Source organism: Mauremys mutica, chromosome 3 (genome assembly GCF_020497125.1).
Source record: "Mauremys mutica isolate MM-2020 ecotype Southern chromosome 3, ASM2049712v1, whole genome shotgun sequence".
NCBI lineage: Eukaryota > Metazoa > Chordata > Testudines > Geoemydidae > Mauremys > Mauremys mutica.
In genome coordinates this window covers 114,281,732-114,302,771 of record NC_059074.1, presented here as the reverse complement: position 1 = coordinate 114,302,771, position 21,040 = coordinate 114,281,732, and the positions used below count along the sequence as shown (strand labels likewise).

Here is a 21,040-nt window from a genome sequence, read left to right as displayed (position 1 = left end):
TGTGCCCCCTCTACTACAAAGAAGGATTAAGCATAAATCCTGAATGAGTTTACCAAAATATCTGCTCCCTCACAACCATATTCAGGCTAACATCTAAATGAAGTAGGGGTGTGGTTTCCCTGCTCACTTACACATACTCATGCTAGCTCTCATTGTGCTAGTGCAAGTATAAACAGCAGTGTAGTTGCAGTCACACAGGGTAGCAGCAGTAAAGGCACAGCTTGGCTGTGAGAGCAAGACTGAGTATGTGTTCACAAGTGGCGGGGGAGGGGGGAAATCACACCCCTGGCTTGTCACAGTGTCAAACAATTCTTTCCACATCTTTAAAGATGGACTCTTACTCCCAATTTCAGAGTCTGAACTTGTCATGGGGGAGGGGCTACCCCACTTGGCAGGCAGCTAGCAGGCACTACTTGTGTCTGAGTGCTCTGACTCAGTTGGGCATCTGAGTCTTCTTTACAGGACCACGGTCTCACCCCCAAATGATCCTTCCTTAACCCACTGCTGACTACACCTACTTAGTTCTTTTTAATAGTTTTTCCATTCTGAAAGCTATTTGCACATATTGACCACACAGATGAGAAAACATTGTCAATTTATGTAAAATACTCTTTGTGAGAGACAAATCAAACAGCTTTAAAATAAGACCTCTGTTGCAGTGATGCAGAAAACCCAGAAGTTAATTTTTTTTAATGCATGAATCTAAGTACCATGCAACATATGGCACTTGAAAATGCCAAACAGTACTGGAACAGTAAATGCATGCGAAGGTGGAACCAGTTCCACAAGTAAATTGTATCTTCCACTGAGCATTAATTCTCTTTACTTACTGAAAGATAAAGTATTCTTAGGGACAATTGAAGTCATGTTCATCTGCAACATCTGTTGACATTTTAGATCATAAAATATCTACAATTTAATAACTTGAGTGTTAAAAGGAAAGTTTGTAAACTGTTACAAAAGCTAAAGATGTTGTGCAAATCAGTAGTAACAAGCTACTTGCCAGAAACAGATAAACAAAGAGCCCAAAATTGAACAGCAAAAGCACAGCTCTCTGAAACAGTGCAAATTAAACCTATTCCTCGGTAAACTATCAACCTCACACCTGAATCACAAAGATGCATCAAACTGAACTACTCCGTATTTCCCACATATCATCCAGTCAGGTTCAGAAGTCACAAACTGCTCACCTTGTCCAGGTTTCAGACCAACCTGAACATCAGATTTTAGTGTTCTCAAGCTGCAGAGAGGTGCAGGATGAAATTTGTTTAAGGCTTGATGAAATGGAACAGTAAACTCCCATTTTCTATCTCCAGTTAGTTTCCTGTAGTTGAGATCTCCTTTAAAAATAATTAAATGTGACTTCTGCAGCTCAGTGTACAAGTCAGTAGCAACCTGAGCCATACTACAAAATTCATGTGGCAGAGTCCAAAACATGTGATCATGGTAAACCAAAACTCCTTTTTTAATACTGCCCTCCCAGTTCATCCCACACCTAGACATCCACCTATTATTAGCAGACTGCAGCTGTTTAATAGTCCAGTTAAAATCTTGCTTTGTAGTATCCGATACATACCATGGTATACACTTTCCATGGAAATGGATTTCAGTAACTAACTTTGATGATAACAGGAAGTCAGCTAGTATTAGATCAGTAATAAGTTCATATCCAGCATTATCCAGGACTATGTCAACTCTAGTAACATCTTTTGACGTTCTTCTTTTCTTGCTGTTAATAAGCAGTGACCAAATGCTTTCCATATCATCCACTAAGATGAAAGTTTTCAAGTTGTCCAGCAATTTTAGAGGACTGGCTTTCTGAGAGTTGTCTTCACCAGCTGAAATGGAGAGGTCGCACTTATTCCCCCACAATGAAACCTGAAGAGAAAAAAGTCCATTTTGCTAAATCTCATTCTGTAGTATTTTGTTTTGTTCTAGAGACAGTGGGACCTGACTCCACATACATACTCCCTATTAAAGCTCAACATTTTGTACATAAAGAGTTCAGAATGATTTCTGGGAGAGAAACCAAAATAATACTTTTCACTTCCAAAGAGACACCAGAAATGAATTGGAAGGGGGAAATACAAGCCTCTTTCCCATCTTTATCTTGGACTCAACAGATTAGGTTTGGTATAAACACACTGACAGAGCTAAAGAAATTTATATTATATACACAACTCCAAAAAGCCTTGGCAGGGGTACACATAGGACTAATAATGGGAGGATAAGTGAGTTTTGATTACCTGGAATTTGTTAAGTTGATCTATATTGCAAGAATATGAAAATGTGCTCTTTTATGAAGTCTCAACAAACAGCTAGGTATGCAGCGTTGCCAACTTATGATTTTATTAAGTCTCATGGTATTTGGTGTTTTCCTAAAGCCTCAGCTCCTACGGCAATGAAATTATGAGAACTTCAACTTTCAGTTAAATAAATAAGTTTCTATCCCTAATGGTTAGAGAGAAAAGCTTGAATTTGTAAACAACAACACCACAACAATAATTTTTTTTAATCATGACTTAAGCAAATCTCATGACTTTTTGGAGCCTGACTCATGACTTTTGAATGCTTAGGGATGGCAACACTGGATGTACATGAAAAAGAATAAGCAGGGCTTGGAACATGTAATAGACCACCAGCAGCATGGAATTGACATGATTCTTGTCAATTACATGGCTACTCCTGTGGTCTTATTCAAAAACCCTATATCTAACCAGAGTCTTGTTAGTTTCACTCTGCTGCTCAGATCTTTAGCTAGCAGCAGAGGCACAAGAAATGTCTGCAGACTCAGCAGTAAACTGCATGTCAACATATGATAGGATATTTGCAAACATAAGGCCTAGAATTTTAAGTTTAAAGTTTAAGTTTTGCACAACTCAAATTTTGTAACTTGTCACAGGCAGGAACTGTGAATAAGAAATGCCAAGTTTACCTGCAGCAGCTTAAAAAATTCTTCCTGAAGTTGTTTTTCATCTAGGTCCTCAATGTTTTTAAGAAGTTCCTGCAAGTAAGTGCATAAGGCAATAATAGCTTGTTGGGATTCAAAGAAGCTGTGAACCTTTGCTTCTTTAAATACATCATAGTCGTCAATAGGAGGACTAAAATAGAAGGGAAAAAATATAAATATTAATATGCTTTCCATTTTCTCACAGCAGCAGCAACAAAAGTGTTAAATACAACTTGGTTTTTTTACATGAATGTTAAACTTGGGGTCCTAATCTGAAATTCTAGAGCAGGGGTAGGCAACCTATGACACGCGTGCCAAAGGCAGCACACAAATTGATTTTCAGTGGCACTCACATTGCCTGGGTCCTGGCCACTGGGGGGGGGGGGGGGGGCTCTGCATTTTAATTTAATTTTAAATGAAGCTTCTTAAACATTTTAAAAGCCTCATTTACTTCATCTTCAACAATAGTTTAGTTATATATTATAGACTTATAGAAAGAGACCTTCTAAAAACATTAAAATGTATTACTGGCATGCGAAACCTTAAATTAGAGTGAATAAATGGAAACTCAGCACACCACTTCTGAAACATTGCCAACCCGTTCTAGAGTAATGTGGCATGCCAGACTCCTACATAGCTCCAGTAATACTTACTTTGCATGATATTATGTCTCATTTATTTTAAGCAGCACATACAGGTATTTATCAATAACAACCATATATATTATGGTTGTGGCCAAATGTCTCAATCACGATGGGCCCCTTCTTCCTCCATTATATGGGGCACTGTATACACACTTTGGCTGCCCTTGAGGGTTTTCAATCCATGAGAGACAAATTGATGAAGGGTGACAAGCCAACTAGGGTTAAATAATTGGCCCCGGTTTTTTTCAGTACATTTGTATTTATGGTTGTGTAGCAACTTTTCACATGGACATACCTAAACCCTTTATGAAGGGAATGATTTTGTGAAAAATTTTCATCTGGGCATTCTAAAAATTAGCATAATAATTGTTAAACTTTATAAATGTAAAGGGTTTTTTTAAATATATTGGAAAAGATAAAAACAATTTTTTTGGCAAATGACTCCGTATACCACACACACAAAAAATAAAAATAAATAAATAGTTTTAAGTCAAAGATCCTCCGGGATTTCGATTCGATGAACAAAAAAGCCCTTCATGTTGTTGACTTTCCCTAAGAGATTACAAAAGAATTCTTCACTTTTGGTATGAAGAGAGATTTAGAGAACACAATTCCAAAGTAACAGGAAATACAATGAATGGATTCCCAAATGTGCAACTGACACTGAAACTGACATTTTCTGGTTTGGAAAAAATGTTCTTTCCCTACCTCATTTTGGAAACTAAAAACAATTTACCCATTTAGTTTACAAAGATTTTTGTGTGACATAGAATAAGTGAAAATTTTAGAAGCCTTCTTTCACACTATGATCTTTCATTATTTGTTTTGTGTATGGGGTGAAGCTTTGTTTTGGAGAACTGAATTCTTAATATTGTGGCTTACATAAATAACTCTTTTTCTACACAAAGGGTACAATTTGTCAGTGGGACAAAGAGGCCTAACTCAATTAGGCTCTTTTGAAAATTTTATCCAAAAATATCAGAGGTAAGAAGTGTATTAGTATGTGTGATTACAACTAACTCTACTGCCACCACATTTTTATCTTTTAATGCCTGCTACTACTCCTGTTGAAATTAATGGGAGTTTTGCCATTAACTTCAAATGAGAGCCAGGATTGGCTCTTTTTTTTCCAAATGAAAAACACCAGCCAGTTTAACTTTTTTAGAGGCCACTCAGAAAATGTTAGCTCAACCTCATATATTACTTAATTAAAAGGGAAGGCTAGCAGAGTTTGAATTATGTATGTTGCAAAGGAAGCAAAGTCTCATTAGTACCTTAACCGGGGAAATTGTTGCTAAGACTTTTTTTCAGTGTTCTACTTACTCCACTGCTCGGACTAACTGCTCTACATTTGTAAGAAAGGTCTGCATTTTAAACTAAATCCTCTCGGAAGCATCAGTAACTTTTAACACTCAACCTGAATTACTCTGCAAGAAACTGAAAACGCAGGCTCAGATGTCTCAGCAAAGTGAATCACGAGAACTGGAGCAGAAAAGTGACTGACTTAATATACTTCCAAGATCTTCAGCACAAAAAAAATGACCAAAGACAGTGAGTGAATCGGGGGGGGGGGGGGGGGGGAGGTGGAGAAAGAGAGGGGGGTTGTGCAAAGAAAAGGAAAGATTTTAAGCTTACTCCCCTTTTTATGCCTCTCAGATGCACAAAAAATCAGAAGAACTATACAAAGGGTAACAACTCATGTTAGAATGTATACTTACTTATGAACTAGTGCTTCATGAATCCGGCGGTACATGTAACACTCCACATATAACCAAGGGGACTGAAACCAGCTTGGCTGTTCATTTCCATCTAATAAATTTTGTTGATATTCTAGGTATTGATTCCACAGTGGAACATCAGGGAGTTTATCATCCAAGGGAACCAATGGTTTGTCTGTTTGCAGCTCATTCCTTAACTTAGAGAGGATGGATATAGCGTTCTTCTCTGCCTCAATGCCTTTCTGAAATAAAATGGAAAATAAGTGTCCCTAGTCCAAAAATAAATTCCTGTATAGCTACATACTCTATGGTAGATAAATTTTACTGCAAAGGGAAATAAGTTTTGACTCTTAAAAATCAAAAATATCAGACTCTTGGGATCTTGCACTTGAACAGAGACAAAAGTCTAAGTCTAAGTGATGCTCAGTGAAGCTTTTGTTCTACATCTGACATTCACTGCAGTTTCACACCTTCCAAGCTAGAAGAACCCCCATATGCCATGAAAGGTATTTGATTCTATGTTGAGACAGGACCTTTTGCTCATACTCCATTATGTTCAACAAAATGCCTGGTTCACTGGGGAGAACTGTTAGGGGTCTACTACAGTAGTGGGCAGATGAGGTTCTGTAGATTGCAATGTGCAGGAGATCAGACTAAATAATCATGATTGTCTCTTCCAACATTAAAGTCTACAAGTCTATGAGAACAGCAGCCTAAACCTTGTCATCCCCACAAGGGCCAAGATGGATATGCCACATACCGCCATCTAACCAAAGAACAGAAAACTCAGGAAGTTTCAGGAGCAGAAAGCCAAGAAAAAACATTAATAAAAGTCAGACGTAACATATAAGAAATAACCAGGAAAGGAGAGGAAAAAGACAACTCGGGGTTGAGGAAAAAAAAAAAGAGAGGCCACGTGAGAAAAATTAAGAGGGAAGACAACATGAGGAAAACAGGAATAAAAACAAAGCAGAGAAAAGAGATCTCTAAGAGGTTTCAGTATGAGAAAAATAGTATGAAACAACAGTACTCTTACCTCTCCATGTTCTTCAAAGAATTCATTTTTATGTCGGTGCAAAGTATCAATAACCCTAGTTAGGATTTGAGGCAACCTGTCCTTAATTGTAAAATATGCAAAAGACCTAACAAGAAAAGAATCACAGCAGTACATTACTTACTTTCATTATCACAAACAGATTTAATACCTTTTCCCTATTTATTCATTACTTTAATTTCAAGTGCAATCTATCACATTTAAGGATAGCATATAAAATGTAGTAATTTCTGTTTTGCTAGCTGCTTTTCAAGTTAGAGGGAGGAGTTGGCAAATGTGAAAAATTCATTTTTCATTTCCCCATATCCTAATGGACTAAGGAAATACTTTCGCCCTGGCAGACCAGTGAATTCCAGTGTAAAACACTCTTTCACTGAGAATGCTCAGCTATTAGATGTTGAAATCAAAGGAGGCAGGTTCAAGTGCCCAAATGGCTTATTAGAAGAAATGTACACTGTTTTAACCTTGTATCTTATTGACACAGCTAATAAAAGCAAAGTAACCTCAGACTTACCCTACACTTCCATTTATGTTACAACATACCCAGTTCCTAAAACAATTTACCTGGATGAATAAAAACCAGATTTGAAGAAGGGCAATAAGTTAAACAAAATGGCATGCATTAAAGCACTCACTATAACTAAGTCAGAACATTTTCATTTAAACTTCAATTCAGCAAACTATGTTTTGTCAAAATTAAAACGTTTCATGAAGACGTATTGTTTCCACTAAATTTCTGTCGGGAAGGTTTTGCGGTCCGGAAGGAGACTCTAGTTGGGTTGAGGGATGAAAAACCTTGGCTCTGAATGAGGCAGAGCAGGGACTTGAACCCGAGTCTCCCACATTCCAGACCAGTGTTTTAACCACCAAGTTGTAGACTCCCCTTGACAATTCTGTTTTTCTAAAATAATTCAAAAGGAGTATTTTGGTGGTGTTGTTCCAATGAGGAACAAAAACAAATTTCAAAAACTCAAGAGCTGCCACAAAACAACACTGCCATCTTCCCATAGCTCTTGTTCTCATCCCAAGAAGTGTTTTTCCAACTCTGGTAAAGCAGCTTTGTCAAGGAGGCAAATTGACAGGCATCACTTGTGTCATCTTTTCAGATGATAGTATAATACTGTCAAACTAGTGCTATAATGTACATACACTGATAGGGTGATATGCAATTCTATACATATGGTTACTTTAATACACACAAAAATTCACTGTTAAGCAATCAGGACTGCTAACCCCACAACATACCTGACCCAAACTCACAATATCAAGGAAAAGTTAGGGTATGTTAAAGTACATAGCCTCTGTTCCTCCACTCACACTTCATCACCACCACAAATATCAAACAACACTGACCATGCACTGCAACCTCAACTCTGCCCTCCTCCTTGTTTCTGCACATAACCTTTGCCAGATTTCTCCTCCTTCACCTCTTCCTCCAATACTATTAGTTATGGATATCAGGTACAAAGTAAAGGGCTAGATGCAGAAGGATTGCTAAAGGGAGACTGCCCAGCCTTCTGTCATGACAGGACAAAATTAAGGTGGTCATGCATGGTCTTTGTTGTACTGCATAAGCCTCTCTGCTGCTGCTGTAGGATAAAAATCTGACAGAAAACTGTAGCTCCTGGTAAGGAAGATTTCATATGTCCCTGATTCCACTGAACCATTAAGCCAGCATATGCAGTGTATATACTTTTAGTAATAACTAATAACCCTAAATCCAGTCTTTTTTTTAAAACCACTCATCACACCAGATCTACTCAGAATACACACCTCTCTACCAATTTTTTTGTAGCCAGACAATGTTTTGAAGAGATATTGGTCAATAACAAAAAGGTAAAACTTCCCCCCAAAATTTTTTTTGCCAGAACCCAATTTCAGAGACTTCCTATTAAAAACCAAACCAAACCAAAGCTACTAGGAAAAAAAAATCAAAGGGGATAAGAATTAATCCTGTGTGAAACTTCACCTCAATAACCCACCTACCTTTAGAGAAAGGTAAGAATTCAAGCAATATTTTAAGTCAATTTTAGTCATTAGCAGGCACCTCCATTTACTAAATGTCAGTAATAATACAGAGAGATGACAGGCTGACAACGGTGGCTGGTATCTGCCACAGCGCAACAACTTACATTAACACTGAGTTAGCTGTCACAAAAACTAGGTTAATAACCTTAAACTACAATTTTAATAGATACCTACGAAGCTGAGAGACTAAAACCCATCATAATCCTAGTACTAACCATCCAGCTGGAGGAACACCTCCATGGGTACTGAATACATGGAGATGTACCGGCGCTGGAGCCCGCAACGTAACTGCACCGACTGGGGGGGGGGGGGGGGCAAGAGCTCAAGGTCTGGCCAGAGGAGCAGTTTCACTTCCATTGGCACGTCTCTGCCTTGCTGCCCAAACAGCGTTTGCAGTGCCCTCCAGGATGCAGGGAGTGCGGGCTGACAAGGATGCCCGCAGCGCTTGTGTAGAAGGGAGACCAGCGATAAGGGCGAATTACCCAGGCCAGCCGCCCCCGCTGAGCTGGGGTAAGAAGGGCCCAGGACAGCCTGGCCTCGCGGCCAGGGCACTGCACAGCGAGCGAAGCTGTCGGGCCGCGCTCTGTCCCCGCGTACGGAGGCGGATCTCGGACTCTTCGGTTACCGGGCCCTCCGCGCCTTGCCCCGCAGGAGCCCGCCCCCGAGCCCGGGAGCCCCGCTAGTGCCCCGGCCCAGCGCTCTCCCGCCTACACCGCGGACCCGTGACGGGCGGGGAGTCACGACCCGGGGCAGGATTCGACTTTCCGCCCTGCCCGGCCGCGGCGCTCTGCGGAGGCAGCTGCTGGACGCAGCCCCCCGGGGGCCCATTCCCAGGGGCCCCCGCCCGCCCGCCGGGCGCTCTCGGCTCCTGGATGGGCTGAGACGTGCCCCGCCCCGCCCCGGCGATACCCGGTTCAGCGAGCCCCCGCCCGCCGGCCGAGCAGTGACGGACCCCTGGAAGCTGCCCGCCAGCGAAACCGGCACCGTCGCCATCTTCCCCCCGCGGAGTAGCACTGCGGCGCCGCCCCGGAAATGACGTAAGCACACCTCGCTGCGTCTCCAATGAGTATTATTAGCGCCGCAGGAAGGAGGCACAAGGACGCGGGGCGGGGCTGGTGGATGAGGGGGCGTGGTTACATGGTGAGCGCGCGCGCGCGGCGGGCGGGGGCACCGAAGGTCGGGAGCCAGGTGTAGGGACGGGCAGTTGGCGCTGCTGTTCCCCGCGCGCCAGGGAGACGAGCCGCCCCCTCCCTGCCTCCCGGAAGCTCAGGTCACTGGTAGGGCGCGACCCCCCCGCTCCGTGGGAACAGGGCCGCGCGGGGCTGTCGGGCCTTCCCCGTGTGTCCGTGTGGGGAGGGCGCGAGGCGCCCGCACGCCCCCGCTGGCTGCCAACGGCCGCTCGGGAGGAGGCGCTGAGCCGGGGCCCTGAGCGCCGCGGGCTGGGCCTTGTGAAGGGGAGGCCGAAGGCGGCGCTGGCCTTCCCTCGGCTCCGGTTCCCGGCGGCTGCGCTCCTGCCCGGTAGCTCACGGGGCGCCCTACCGAGGAGTCGGTGTCATCATCCCATTTTATAGATGGTGAAACTGAGGCCCCGGGGGTGTGCAGGCCTGGAGGGAGTGGGGAAAGCCTATGCGTTTCTGTGCTAGGCCTGGCTGCCGTGGCCTGTGCCAGTGCAGCAGGCTGGTAGGAAGCACAGGCCCCAGTTCCTGACTGATGTGGGGAGGGGTTGGGGTCTCAGTACAACCCTTTCATGTGCCCTGCCCAACGGGGCTCTTCCCCTTTCAGGCATCTGAGGTAGGTTAGGACTCTGCAGCTGCGTCTACATCACAGCAGTGCTCAAATACAACCACCAGGGCTGTAAGCCACAATTCAGGGCATGTCTTCACTGGCAGAGTTACAGCACTGGCAGTTACAGCGCCGCTCAGAGGGTGCAGATGGGAAACCGCTGTTGTGTGTTCACACTGTCAGCTGCCTGCACAATAGCATGTTCACACACTTCCGGCACTTGCAGTGGTATTTGGAGTGGTGCACTGTGGGTAGCTACAGAGCACCTCTTTCTCTTCTGCTGCTAAGAGTTGTGGGAAGCTGGAGGGGGTCATGGGACATCCTGGGTCCCATCCAAGTGCCTCATGATGCATTGCTTTGCATCCCAGCAGTCGCTGTGTTTCTGTCTGCATTTGGCACCATCTTTCAATGGCTTGTGATACCCTGCTTCTTTGGGCTGCAGGAATGGATCCCGAACTGTTGACCAGTGTGCTGCTTGCTCTGACCAACGCATCATGAGTGGCACTGGAGTTACTCCTTAAACTACAAAGGCAAGAGGAGTGCAACTTTGATCTTGCCACGCGTAGTAGCTATGACATGAGATTGCTTGTGGCATTCACGGAGCTGCTGACCACAGTGAAATGCCACTTTTGGACTTAGGAAACAAGCACTGAGTAGTGGGATCATATTGTGGTGCATGTCTGGGATGACGAGCAGTGGCTACAGACAGGGTGGATTTGATTTAAATCACTAGTCAGGAAGACTCGATTAAATCATGGATTTCTACATAAAAGTGCATTCTTGTTGGTTGTTACAACCTTAATACATATTCTTCACAACTCAGATAGATGTAGTTTTCATTTTTAGAAGGTTTACACTATACATTTTTAAAGTGATTTATTTTGAAAACTTTTCAGATTAGGTTTACAGCTAAATCAGCCAGGTCAACATGAGAAATTTAAAATATTGGCTTCTGCAGCTAACTCAGTTGTCTTCACCTTCATTTCCTGTTTGTTCATAATCTGGGAAAGAAAAACAAGCTTTCCTGCTTTTTCAGGTCCCAAACGATTTCTCAATTTGGAATGAATTTGTCCAAAGGAATAAATATTCTTTCTACACCGGCAGAAGAAGCTACTGCTGTTGAAAGTGAGATTATCACTTCAACAGTCTCAGAATCCAAGTGCTTAAGTGACTTCCACCAGTTCACTGGTGTGACTTCCTTTAAAACATCATCGGCAAACATATATTTCTTGGATGGTTCACCCTTAGCTCTGAAGTTTATTATAGTTGGCGTGATGGAGGGATGATTGCTGGATGTCCATGTCCTAGCCAACGCCTCTTCTTCAGCAGTTAAGGTTTGACAAGTATTGAGAATATTTGCAAGAAAATAAACTGGAGATAGTGCTTGTGCCATTTGTTTTTTTAATGCTTGTAATTTAACTCTGTCATGGGGATGGGAAGGCTAGCTCAGTGGTTTGAGCATTGGCCTGCTGAACCCAGAGTTGTGAGTTCAATCCTTGAGGGGGCCATTTAGGGATCAGGGGCAAAAGTCTGTCTGGGGGATTGGTCCTGCTTTGAGCAGGGGGTGGGACTAGATGACCTCCTGAGGTCCCTTCAAACCCTGATATTCTATGATTGCATAAATTTCTCAGTTCCTTCCAAATTTCAACACCATCAGCAATAAAACAACCATTTCCCTGCATTTTGTTCAAGGCTAGAGAAATAGGCTTCAAGGTACTCAGCATATGTTCAACATTTCTCTTAAGACCAATGTTGAGAAATTTTGCTGTGATGGTGCCATCTATTTTTTTCACAATTTTGTTCACAATCCGTCATCAGATTAGGCCATTCTTGATATAGTGCTCAAAACAGTCCACTACAGAGTTCCATCGTACATCTTGTGAGAGTGTTAGCTTGGTTCCTCCAACTGTTTTCAGAGCAGTTGCTGCAAAGTGCTTGTTACAGAAGTATTTTGCAGTTTCAACAACATTAGCCTTTATTTCTGGAACACTGAAGTTTTTGGCTAGGAGGTGCATCAAATGAGCACTGCAACCGTATGTTATTAGCTTGGGACTCTCTTCTAAATAATTTCTTCTCATCTTGGATACATTTGCAGCATCGTCTGTGACCAAGCTGTTTACTAGACATTTTCACAGTTTGTTATAGCTTTTACTGCTACTTCTTGTAAGTATTCTGCTGTGTGTGCATTTCCTGATGTATCAGTTGTTTCTGTAAGGAAGACATTCCCTTCTGTTATCACACAAGCACATACAACAGGATCATTGTGGACATTGCTTCAGCCATCAAGACTCAGGTTAACAATTTCACCTTCTAGACCTTTTGCACACTGCTCAATTTCTCTTTCATACACTTTATCCAGCAGTTTGCCTGCGACATCTGCTCTGTTGGGTGTACTATATCCTGGTTCTCAATCATACAGAAAAGAGAGTTTGTTGCATAAACAAATGGGGCAATTTTTTCATCAATTACCTCTTTTTGTAATCTGCTGGTTCTTATCACAAACTTATCTATGGTGGTTTCTGAATGATGGAGATTTTTTTTCTTTTTGCTACAGGTGATATACTGTGACTGAAACACTATCATTGGCAGATAACTCTGAAACGATAGAAAATTATGGTGATCTTTAAGGTGGATAGTCTTCAGAATCCTGTATGTTGAGTATGGATTCTCCTAAACAAAATAAGTCAATGCAATTATTTAATATTATTACCATACTGCTCATTTAGTATTACTTATTGCATTCACTGACACTCAGTACTATTTTAAAGGTGAAATTGTAAAAGGAAGAGCTGCCTATTTCAGCAATTTATTTTTTATCACAACTGTATCTAAAAAAGATAGTACCATAGAGTAACAACTATATTTTTTGCTCAAACATGAGAATTCAAGAATAGTCCAGAAGGAAGACAGGCAGTCCTTAAGAAAGAAGTATGAAATAAAAAAGTTTACCAACCTGCAGATCCTGCATGTTCAGACAAGTTCCTTTCATCATCTTCAACGCAGCTTCCTCCTGAGAAGCAACACTTCTCATGATGTTTCATTCTGGCAACCAGGCATTGCATTTCTTGGTTGCACTGTTTGCATTTTGCGCGCATGCCTGTCTTACCCACAGGTAGAGGAACTTCATTAAAATATTCCCAAACTGGGTCTCTTTTATGGCCTGCTGCCATTATAGGTTTTCCCTTCTAGTGAAGGAATGGTATGGTAGATCTCAAACCAATGACGGCTACACTCAGAAAGATTTCAAGACTTCTGGAATATGCTGCTCAAACAGTTTCACTTTTGTTTCTACTGACTGTCCCTCCCTTCTCACATTTATCTCCAGACTTCTTCTCCTTGTCCAGATCTATGAATTGAACTGTTTGAAACTTTGCACTTTTAGAGAGAGGTAAGGGATTGACTCTGAGTACACAAATTTGCAGAGGGACAATAGGGTTGAGGTCTGTTATTTCTCACCTCTGTATATTATTTTATTTATTTATTTAAAAATATTTTTGCTGCTAACAAGCATGTTATCTTTGGAGACACAAATCTACAGTTTGAGAACTGCAAAACTAAGCATCTCTAATGGTATCTTCTAGGCTGAGCTCTAGGTCCCATTGGGTAGATAGAAATATTAACCTAAATAATCTATACAGAAGACTCTGGAACGTCACAAGATCGGGTCCCTAATCCATGAACTATTGGAACTCATTTACAAAAATTGTCTTAAACATTACGTGAATATATTGTTTCATACTATAGAATTAAAATTTATAATCCCTGTTCCATGATGAGATACCTCTGATCTATAATGTATCTTTAGATAGTTTTTTTCCACAAAAAGCATTTTATCAAAAAAATCCAATTTAAATGAAAAAAATCTGATTAAAAAATTTTTTTAAATCATTGATTTTTATCCACCCTGGCTGCAGAACTTTTGGATGAAGACAGCCACATTCTTGGGACTGTGTGATGAGCTCACCGCAGCCCTGCGGTGTAAGGACACAAGAATGAGAGCTGCCCTGCCACTGGAGAAGCATGTGGCGATTGCACTATGGAAGCTAGCTACTCCAGACTGCCACCAATCGGTTGCTAATCAGTTCAGAGTGGGAAAGTCTACCGTTGGACTCATGTTGACAGAAGCATACAGGGCTATTAATCGCATCCTGCTTCGAAAGACTGTGACTCTGGGCAACGTGCGTGACATTGTAGATGGCTGAGCACAAATGGGCTTCCCTAACTGCGGAGGGGCAATCGATGGCACGCATATTCCAATTCTGTTACCAGACCACCTGGCCACCGAATACATTAATCGCAAAGGGTATTTCTCAGTGGTTCTCCAAGTACTTTTAGACCACCCTGCGCGTTTCACAGACATTAATGCAGGCTGGTCTGGAAAGGTGCATGACGCATGCATCTTTTGGAACACTGGCGTGTTGAGGAAACTGCAAGCAGGGACTTTCTTCCCAGATCAGAAGATCATTGTAGGGGAAATCAAAATGCTCATTGTGATCCTGGGAGATCCCGCCTACCCCTTATTGCCATGGCTTATGAAGCTATACACGGGATAACTTGACAGCAGCAAGGAGCAGTTCAACAAGTGCAGAATGACTGTTGAGTGTGGTTTTGGCCATTTAAAGAACCACAGGTGCTACCTCTATGGGAAGCTGGACCTGGCCAATGATAATATTTCTATGCTTATAGATGTGTGCTGTATGCTCCATAACATTTATGAAGGGAAGGGTGAAAGCTTCACTCAGGTCTGGACTGCAGCACTTGGAGGCAAGTTTGAACAGCCAGAGACAAGGGCTATTAGAGGGGCACAGCGTGGAGCCATAAGGATAAGGGATGCCTTGAGGCAGCAATTTGAAGCTGAGCCACTAATATTTGTTGCTATGCGTGGGATTGCAGTGCTTGTAATGCTAAGAAGTGATTGGTGCACATGATGCAATATGTGGGTTTAACATAATTGTATTTTGCTTTGCATGGCTCATTTTGCTTTCAATTTATAGAATAAAGATTGCTTTCAAACCAACACAGTTCTTTTATTAAAAGACAACAACCGGAGGAGAGAGTCAAACAAAAAAAACAGCAGTGAGGGGGATAGGGGAAGGGAAGGTCCCAGGAGGAGGAGGAGAGTTCCCAGGACAGCTAAAGATTTGTGTATGTCCAGAGATCATATCCAACCTTCTTTGCAGTACAATGCAGCGGGTACTGTACTTCAGCCGGGCGAACCTGGAGAGGAATGGGTGTTGAGTGCAGTGGGTAGTGGGAGTCTGCAGTGCTGGACTGTGAGGAGGGAGGAGTGGAATGCTGCGAGTACAGACTGGAGCCAGGAGGTTGATAAGAGTGTGTTGGCCGTGTCTGGGGGGCGCATGGGAAAGAGTTTTGTGACAGCGGCTGCAGGGGACGGTGGGCGCGGAGCTGCTCGGTTTGAAGAGCTAGTATCACCTGGGTGTGTCTGCTTGGCGCTCCATAACCTTTAAGAGCCATTCCGTGGCTTCACTCTGGCATGCCGCATTCTCCTTTCAGTCCCTCTTCTCGCTATCCCGCCACTCCTTCAATTCCTGTTTCTCAGCAGCAGAGTGCATCATAACCTCATGGAGAAAGTCCTCCTTAGTTTTTGGCTGCTTTCTAATTCTGCACAGCCATTCAGCCGCCGATAACAAAGAGGGAGGCTGGGCTCCCACATTTATCTCTGTGAAGTTTAAACAACATTTTACAGAAGCAGTATTGTTTGCAACACACAGAACACTGATTCAGTGATTTAAAACGCAGCCAGTACTCACACACCTGTCACTAACTGGCTGATGCCAGGCAAGCACACATGAGCCACAAAACCCCCCAGATGCTGAGTAGCTGCAGGGGCAGGGTAAATCACTCTTCCTGGACCCTACTGTACACTGAGCACGTGGCTCCTGCGGGGGCCTGATAATCATTCCTGTCTCCACACTTTCCACAGGATGTGATCATTATGGAAAATATCTCACTGTTGAGGTGAGCAGGGAATCAAGGGAGGGTCTTCTCCAAGACTGCAGCTTCTGCCATGGCCCTTATGCGGCTTGCCTGTGTGCAGCAGTGGTCCCTCCCACCCCCCATGATGGCACAGTGGCACAGGAAAGTTACTGTTAATGGGACAAGAAGGAAAGCAGCTCTGCCGAAGAACCTGCGGCAGAGGATCGCCCAGTATTTCCACAAGAGTTTCCTGAAGATCTCTGAGGGAGATTCCCATGAAGTGAGAGAGTCACTCAACAGCCTGTTCGTCCACTCAGACGAGGCATGCCGTGGGAGACAAATGCTTTCTGCAACCCTCCTGCCCCCAGCTCCTTGCTTCAGTGATTCCCAAAATCAAATCCACTTATGAGGGGCCTCCTCTCCTGTTTGCACTTCGCCAACATCCAACAGCTGTGACTGGCTAGCCTTATCTGGGGTAGAAAAGAGTTCCTGGCTGCATGCATCTCTGACCTCCGAGTCATCCTCTGCCTCTGGGTCTCCCTCCCCTTCCACATCCTCGTACAAGATTTCCTTATCCTAGCTTGGTCCACTCTCAACTGGCACGCGAGCCACTGAAGTATCCACAGTGGTCTTCACAATGAAGGTGGGGTCACCGCTGAGTATCACGTACAGCTCTTTGTAGACCCGGCAGCTCATGGGTCCAGCACCGGAGCGGCGGTTTGCCTCCTGCGCCTTGTGGTAGGCGTTCTGCAGCTCCTTCACTTTGACCCTGCACTGCAGTGTGTCACGGACATGGCCCCTTTCTGTCATGCATCGTGAAATTTGTCTGTAGGTATCATAATTCCTATGGTTGGAGTGCAGCTGGGACTGGGCAGCCTTCTCAACCCAAATGCCGATGAGGTCCAGCAGCTTGGTATTGCTCCAAGTGGGAGATCGCCTGGTGTGTGGAGCAGGCATGGCCACCTGGAAAGATGCGCTGCATCACCGAGTGAACAGGAAGGGGACTTTCAAAATTCCAAAAGAATTTACGGGGTGGGGATGACGGTCACCTGAGGGCAGGGCAGTAGAGTTCAAAGAGAGGCGAGAACAGGCATTGTGCGACACCTCCTATAGGCCAATCACAGCACTATAATCAACCACAGTGTCTACAGCTCTTGCAGAAAGCTCTACACCTCTTGTTGGGGTGTTTTTTTTTAAAAGCACTACAAACACACAGATTTTGCGCACTAAGTGGCTTGGCAGTGTGTAAACCTCGGGAGTTACAGTGCAGAAAGCTGCTTTTCTGTGCAGAAACTTGCCAGTATAGACAGTACCTCAGGAATCAAATTGGATCACTGAGGCCTTGTCTGCACCTCAAATGTAGGTCGACCTAGCTAAGTCGCTCAGGGCTGTGAAAAATTTTAAGTCCTCTATGGTGTGGTAGAGCCAACCTAACCCCCACTCTAGATACAGTAGGTCAGTGGAAGAATTCTTCCATCAACCGAGCTGTTGCCTCTTGGAGAGGTAGATTGCTTTTGTTGACAGAAAACCCCTTCTGTTACTGTAGCAAGAGTCTCTGCTGCAGTGCTTATGTAGATGTACACTGAGTCCCTCTGTCTTGAGAAAAGAGCTCTGTCCTTTGGGGAGGAGGTGCCTACTGTGTCTTCTGCCATTAGTCAGAATCTAAGAACTGATTGAAACTTCCTCTCTCCCACTCAGTTCATTTAGGTCTCTGTCCCTAATTATATCCTGCCTATAGTACAATTCAGCTAAACACAAATGGTCCATTGATACTCTTATTCTGCCACAACACATGAGTAAGCCCCCCATCCCACAAGTCTGCAAATACCTAGAAACAAATGTTTAACTTTGGGAGTAGTCTTATTGAACTCACATATGTTTTTACAGGACTGGGGTACAGGCTGTGCCTCCATTGAATATTTTCAGTAATTCTTGCACAGTTGGTCACTGGAGCTTCAGCAGTACCATTGCTGGTAATGGAAGAACAGTAGTGCATTTTCACCTCTGCTGTCTGCATCCAATCTACATTAACGTTCCCACCATTGCAAGTACTGGTAGAACAGCAGTGCTTTAGACAAATGGTGGAAGAATTTCTGAAAATGCTTAATGGAGATAAGGCCTAAATGCAGAATGCTGGTGCAAGAATCAGTTATGATTAGTACATAATATTTAAAGGGCTCGTGTGGAAGAAACTGGAACCCATGATCCATTCACAGATTTTGATAATCCTACTTACCACATGTGGTCTCCTGCTGCATTTCCAGCTGAAACGGCAATTGACTGACTACTTATTATTAGTATGCATTACTTATATAGTGGCAGCAGCATTCTGGAATCTGTAAAGACATCATTAAACAACCCATAGACATTTCTCCCAGTTAGTTGTTAGGTAAGCTGTAGTGCACTAATTGTCCTGATTATTTCTTAAAGGAGGAATCAGGACATGATTTTATACTACATTTCATTTGATGTCAGTTCTGACCTTTTTGGTGAATCTTAAACTGGGTCATGGCAAGTTTTTTGTTTAAAACTATTGAGTAAAAAATCATTCTTGGGATGATTTATTAAGTTTTGGAGTTACCCCCTAGATGGATTTAACTTTGTAGTCATGTTTTTGTTTGTAATTATTATTTGTATTATGTTAGCACCTAGATGCGCCATTCAGAATTGGGGTCTTGTTACAGTGTGTGATTTTGTACATTCTTCATGCACAAGAACATGACAAGTTAAAATATTTCAAATACATGTTGGATGATTGGGAATTGGGTTCTTGTTAGGTATACTGTAATTTTAATTTGCATATTTCATTAGGAATGCTCTCATTCTTGAAAAACTTAGCACATTCAAACAAAAAAACAACCCCTAAGCAAGTGCAGTTTTAATTTCATTGTGCATTATGTCCCTATGAGGGAAAAGCATACCTTCTCCTAGTAAGAAGCCTAAAGACCCACTGAAGATGCCTCTGCAGGAAGTTTTTCAAAAACTGTTCTCCAAAAAGGCAATTTTTTCATAATATAACACTTGCTGTATTTCTGTCTCTGCTTTTTATTACTCGGGTTATTTGCCTGAAAACCGATCCTGTATTTTCAGGCAAACGTTCCAAGTAATTAAAAGCAGGTGGGGAAAAGATTTAGAGTTGCGTAACTGTTTATAAATGGAATGTGCTCCATGAGGTGTTAGCAGCATGTTAAATCTACCACCTCTGGAACCCTCTGGCAGCTTATTCATATTGGCACACATGATGTGATCCAAAATCTTCAGGAACTCACTCTCATTCTAGCATAACTGATCTTATTTTGGTTAGTGCTGTCTAGTTACTGGACAATGTCAAACTCCTGTCAAATCAATAGGGTGGAATTCAAGCAGTCTTCTGCAATAACTTGCAGGATCAAGGCCTTACTGACCTAATTGGTATCAGTTTCTTATGGGATTCTATATGATAGATAAATAACCACAACACTTGTATCTGTGTTGGGCTGTTTGTGAGACATGGTAATTGGTATTGTCAGGCAACATGCGTGTATTGTAGGTGACCTTTCTTTAGCAAGTGTTCACTAACTAATGTAAATGTTAGAGATCAGTATTCAGACTATGAGGTCTGTATAGTTTGATGTCCTAGTCAATGTGAGCATCTTAATCTGTGAGTTGAAGCTAATGGGGCCTATTCCATTATAAGGTGTTACTTGATGTGAGTAAGGGTTTGAGACTCTAACTGTTAAGCTACCTGATAGGTAGGCACTTTCAATCATTGCATTATTTTTTCCTGTCTTTTGCAGATGCTGGGCAAGAAATGCATTTTGACCTTATTCAGGAAGAATATCAAGTATTTAGGGAAAAGTATTCAGAACTATCAGTATTTTTTTATATACAATGCAAGAGAAGTATTGATAGACTCTTCTCTTTAAATACAACTGAACATAATGTGATTTATTTCCAAGAGTTGATCTTTTAATTTTTTTTTTTATGCAGTTCAGAGTGAAGCAATGACAGTAAAACTGCTGGGATTCGTGGCTAGATGTTCCCATGTGTTAATGAAAATATGTGAGTGCCAAGGCCTTCATAAACCTAGGCATCCAGTGTTAAAACTAAGCAATGATGTTGTCAGGGCATCATTCAGAACTCTAGCACCAAACAAAGTCTTGAACTTGTGCGCTCCTGAAACTGCTACCTGTTGCTTGACAAATCTGCGTGAACGACTCAAGAATTGGCAAATGTCAGAAGCAAAGATTGTGAATTACCAGATCGGAGAAGTTTATCCTCCATTCAGGGACCATTTTGATGCTCTAAGGACTGTGAACTACAAGCATGGACTAAGTAGTGTTAGAAAGTTTATGAAAATGCCAACAAGATCTTATTCAGTTGTATCAACTGGTAAAATACTGCCAAAACAAAGTATTCTGCCAATTAAGAGACCACCGAAGGCACCTAGGACCAAACAGCCATCCAGAGCTAACCAGCCACTAGTGTCAGAAACTGAGGTAAAGTATAAAACTTGTGTTGTCTGTGGAATGTTAAAGGAACGCTGTCAATTTAATTTAGGTCCCATTTTTTTTAACAAATATTTTTCATAAAATTAAGTATTCTTTTTTGGTGGAAGGAGGAGGATTTAAACATTCTCATACGTAATTGTGAACACAAACAGTAGGACTATACTAATAGAAGAAAAAAAGTGAAATTCAGTAGAAATAAGAATTATTGTCTAAAATGAGGCAGATGCAGCAAGCAAACTGCACAAATGGTGAGAAGAATACAATATTATTAGAACGGAATGAGCTATAAAGATTTTTTTTAAATGGATTTAGCTTGTGTCCCTCTCTTGAGATGCTGAAAGACAAAATCCTATCTTCAGAATCGTTTAATCTTTGAACACTCTTCTCTTTCTGCCTCAGTGATCAACTGTCACCATTTAAAAGGCTTTTACTCTTCT

The 21,040-nt window shown here is 42.4% G+C and overlaps 2 protein-coding genes across 8 annotated transcripts in view; one reads left to right on the top strand and one right to left on the bottom strand.

Moving 5' to 3' along the window:
* Positions 1–580: 580 nt before the first annotated feature.
* Positions 581–9,417, bottom strand: ARMT1 (acidic residue methyltransferase 1). Its single transcript, XM_045009583.1, has 5 exons — positions 9,347–9,417; positions 6,349–6,454; positions 5,313–5,554; positions 2,936–3,101; positions 581–1,878 (listed from the first exon to the last, which is right to left on the bottom strand). Exons 1-5 carry the CDS (start codon positions 9,385–9,387, stop codon positions 1,111–1,113), a joined length of 1,323 nt encoding a protein of 440 aa, XP_044865518.1. The 5' UTR covers positions 9,388–9,417; the 3' UTR covers positions 581–1,110.
* Positions 9,336–21,040, top strand: part of RMND1 (required for meiotic nuclear division 1 homolog) — a 46,623-nt gene continuing 34,918 nt past the window's right edge. The window contains exons 1-3 of one of the 7 annotated variants that reach the window (XM_045009582.1): positions 9,496–9,534; positions 19,890–19,950; positions 20,083–20,591. In XM_045009582.1, the coding sequence (XP_044865517.1) occupies positions 9,514–9,534; positions 19,890–19,950; positions 20,083–20,591 (591 nt within the window). In that variant the 5' untranslated portion in view covers positions 9,496–9,513. The other 6 variants (XR_006578014.1, XR_006578019.1, XR_006578018.1 and 3 more) reach the window with 6 other exon arrangements.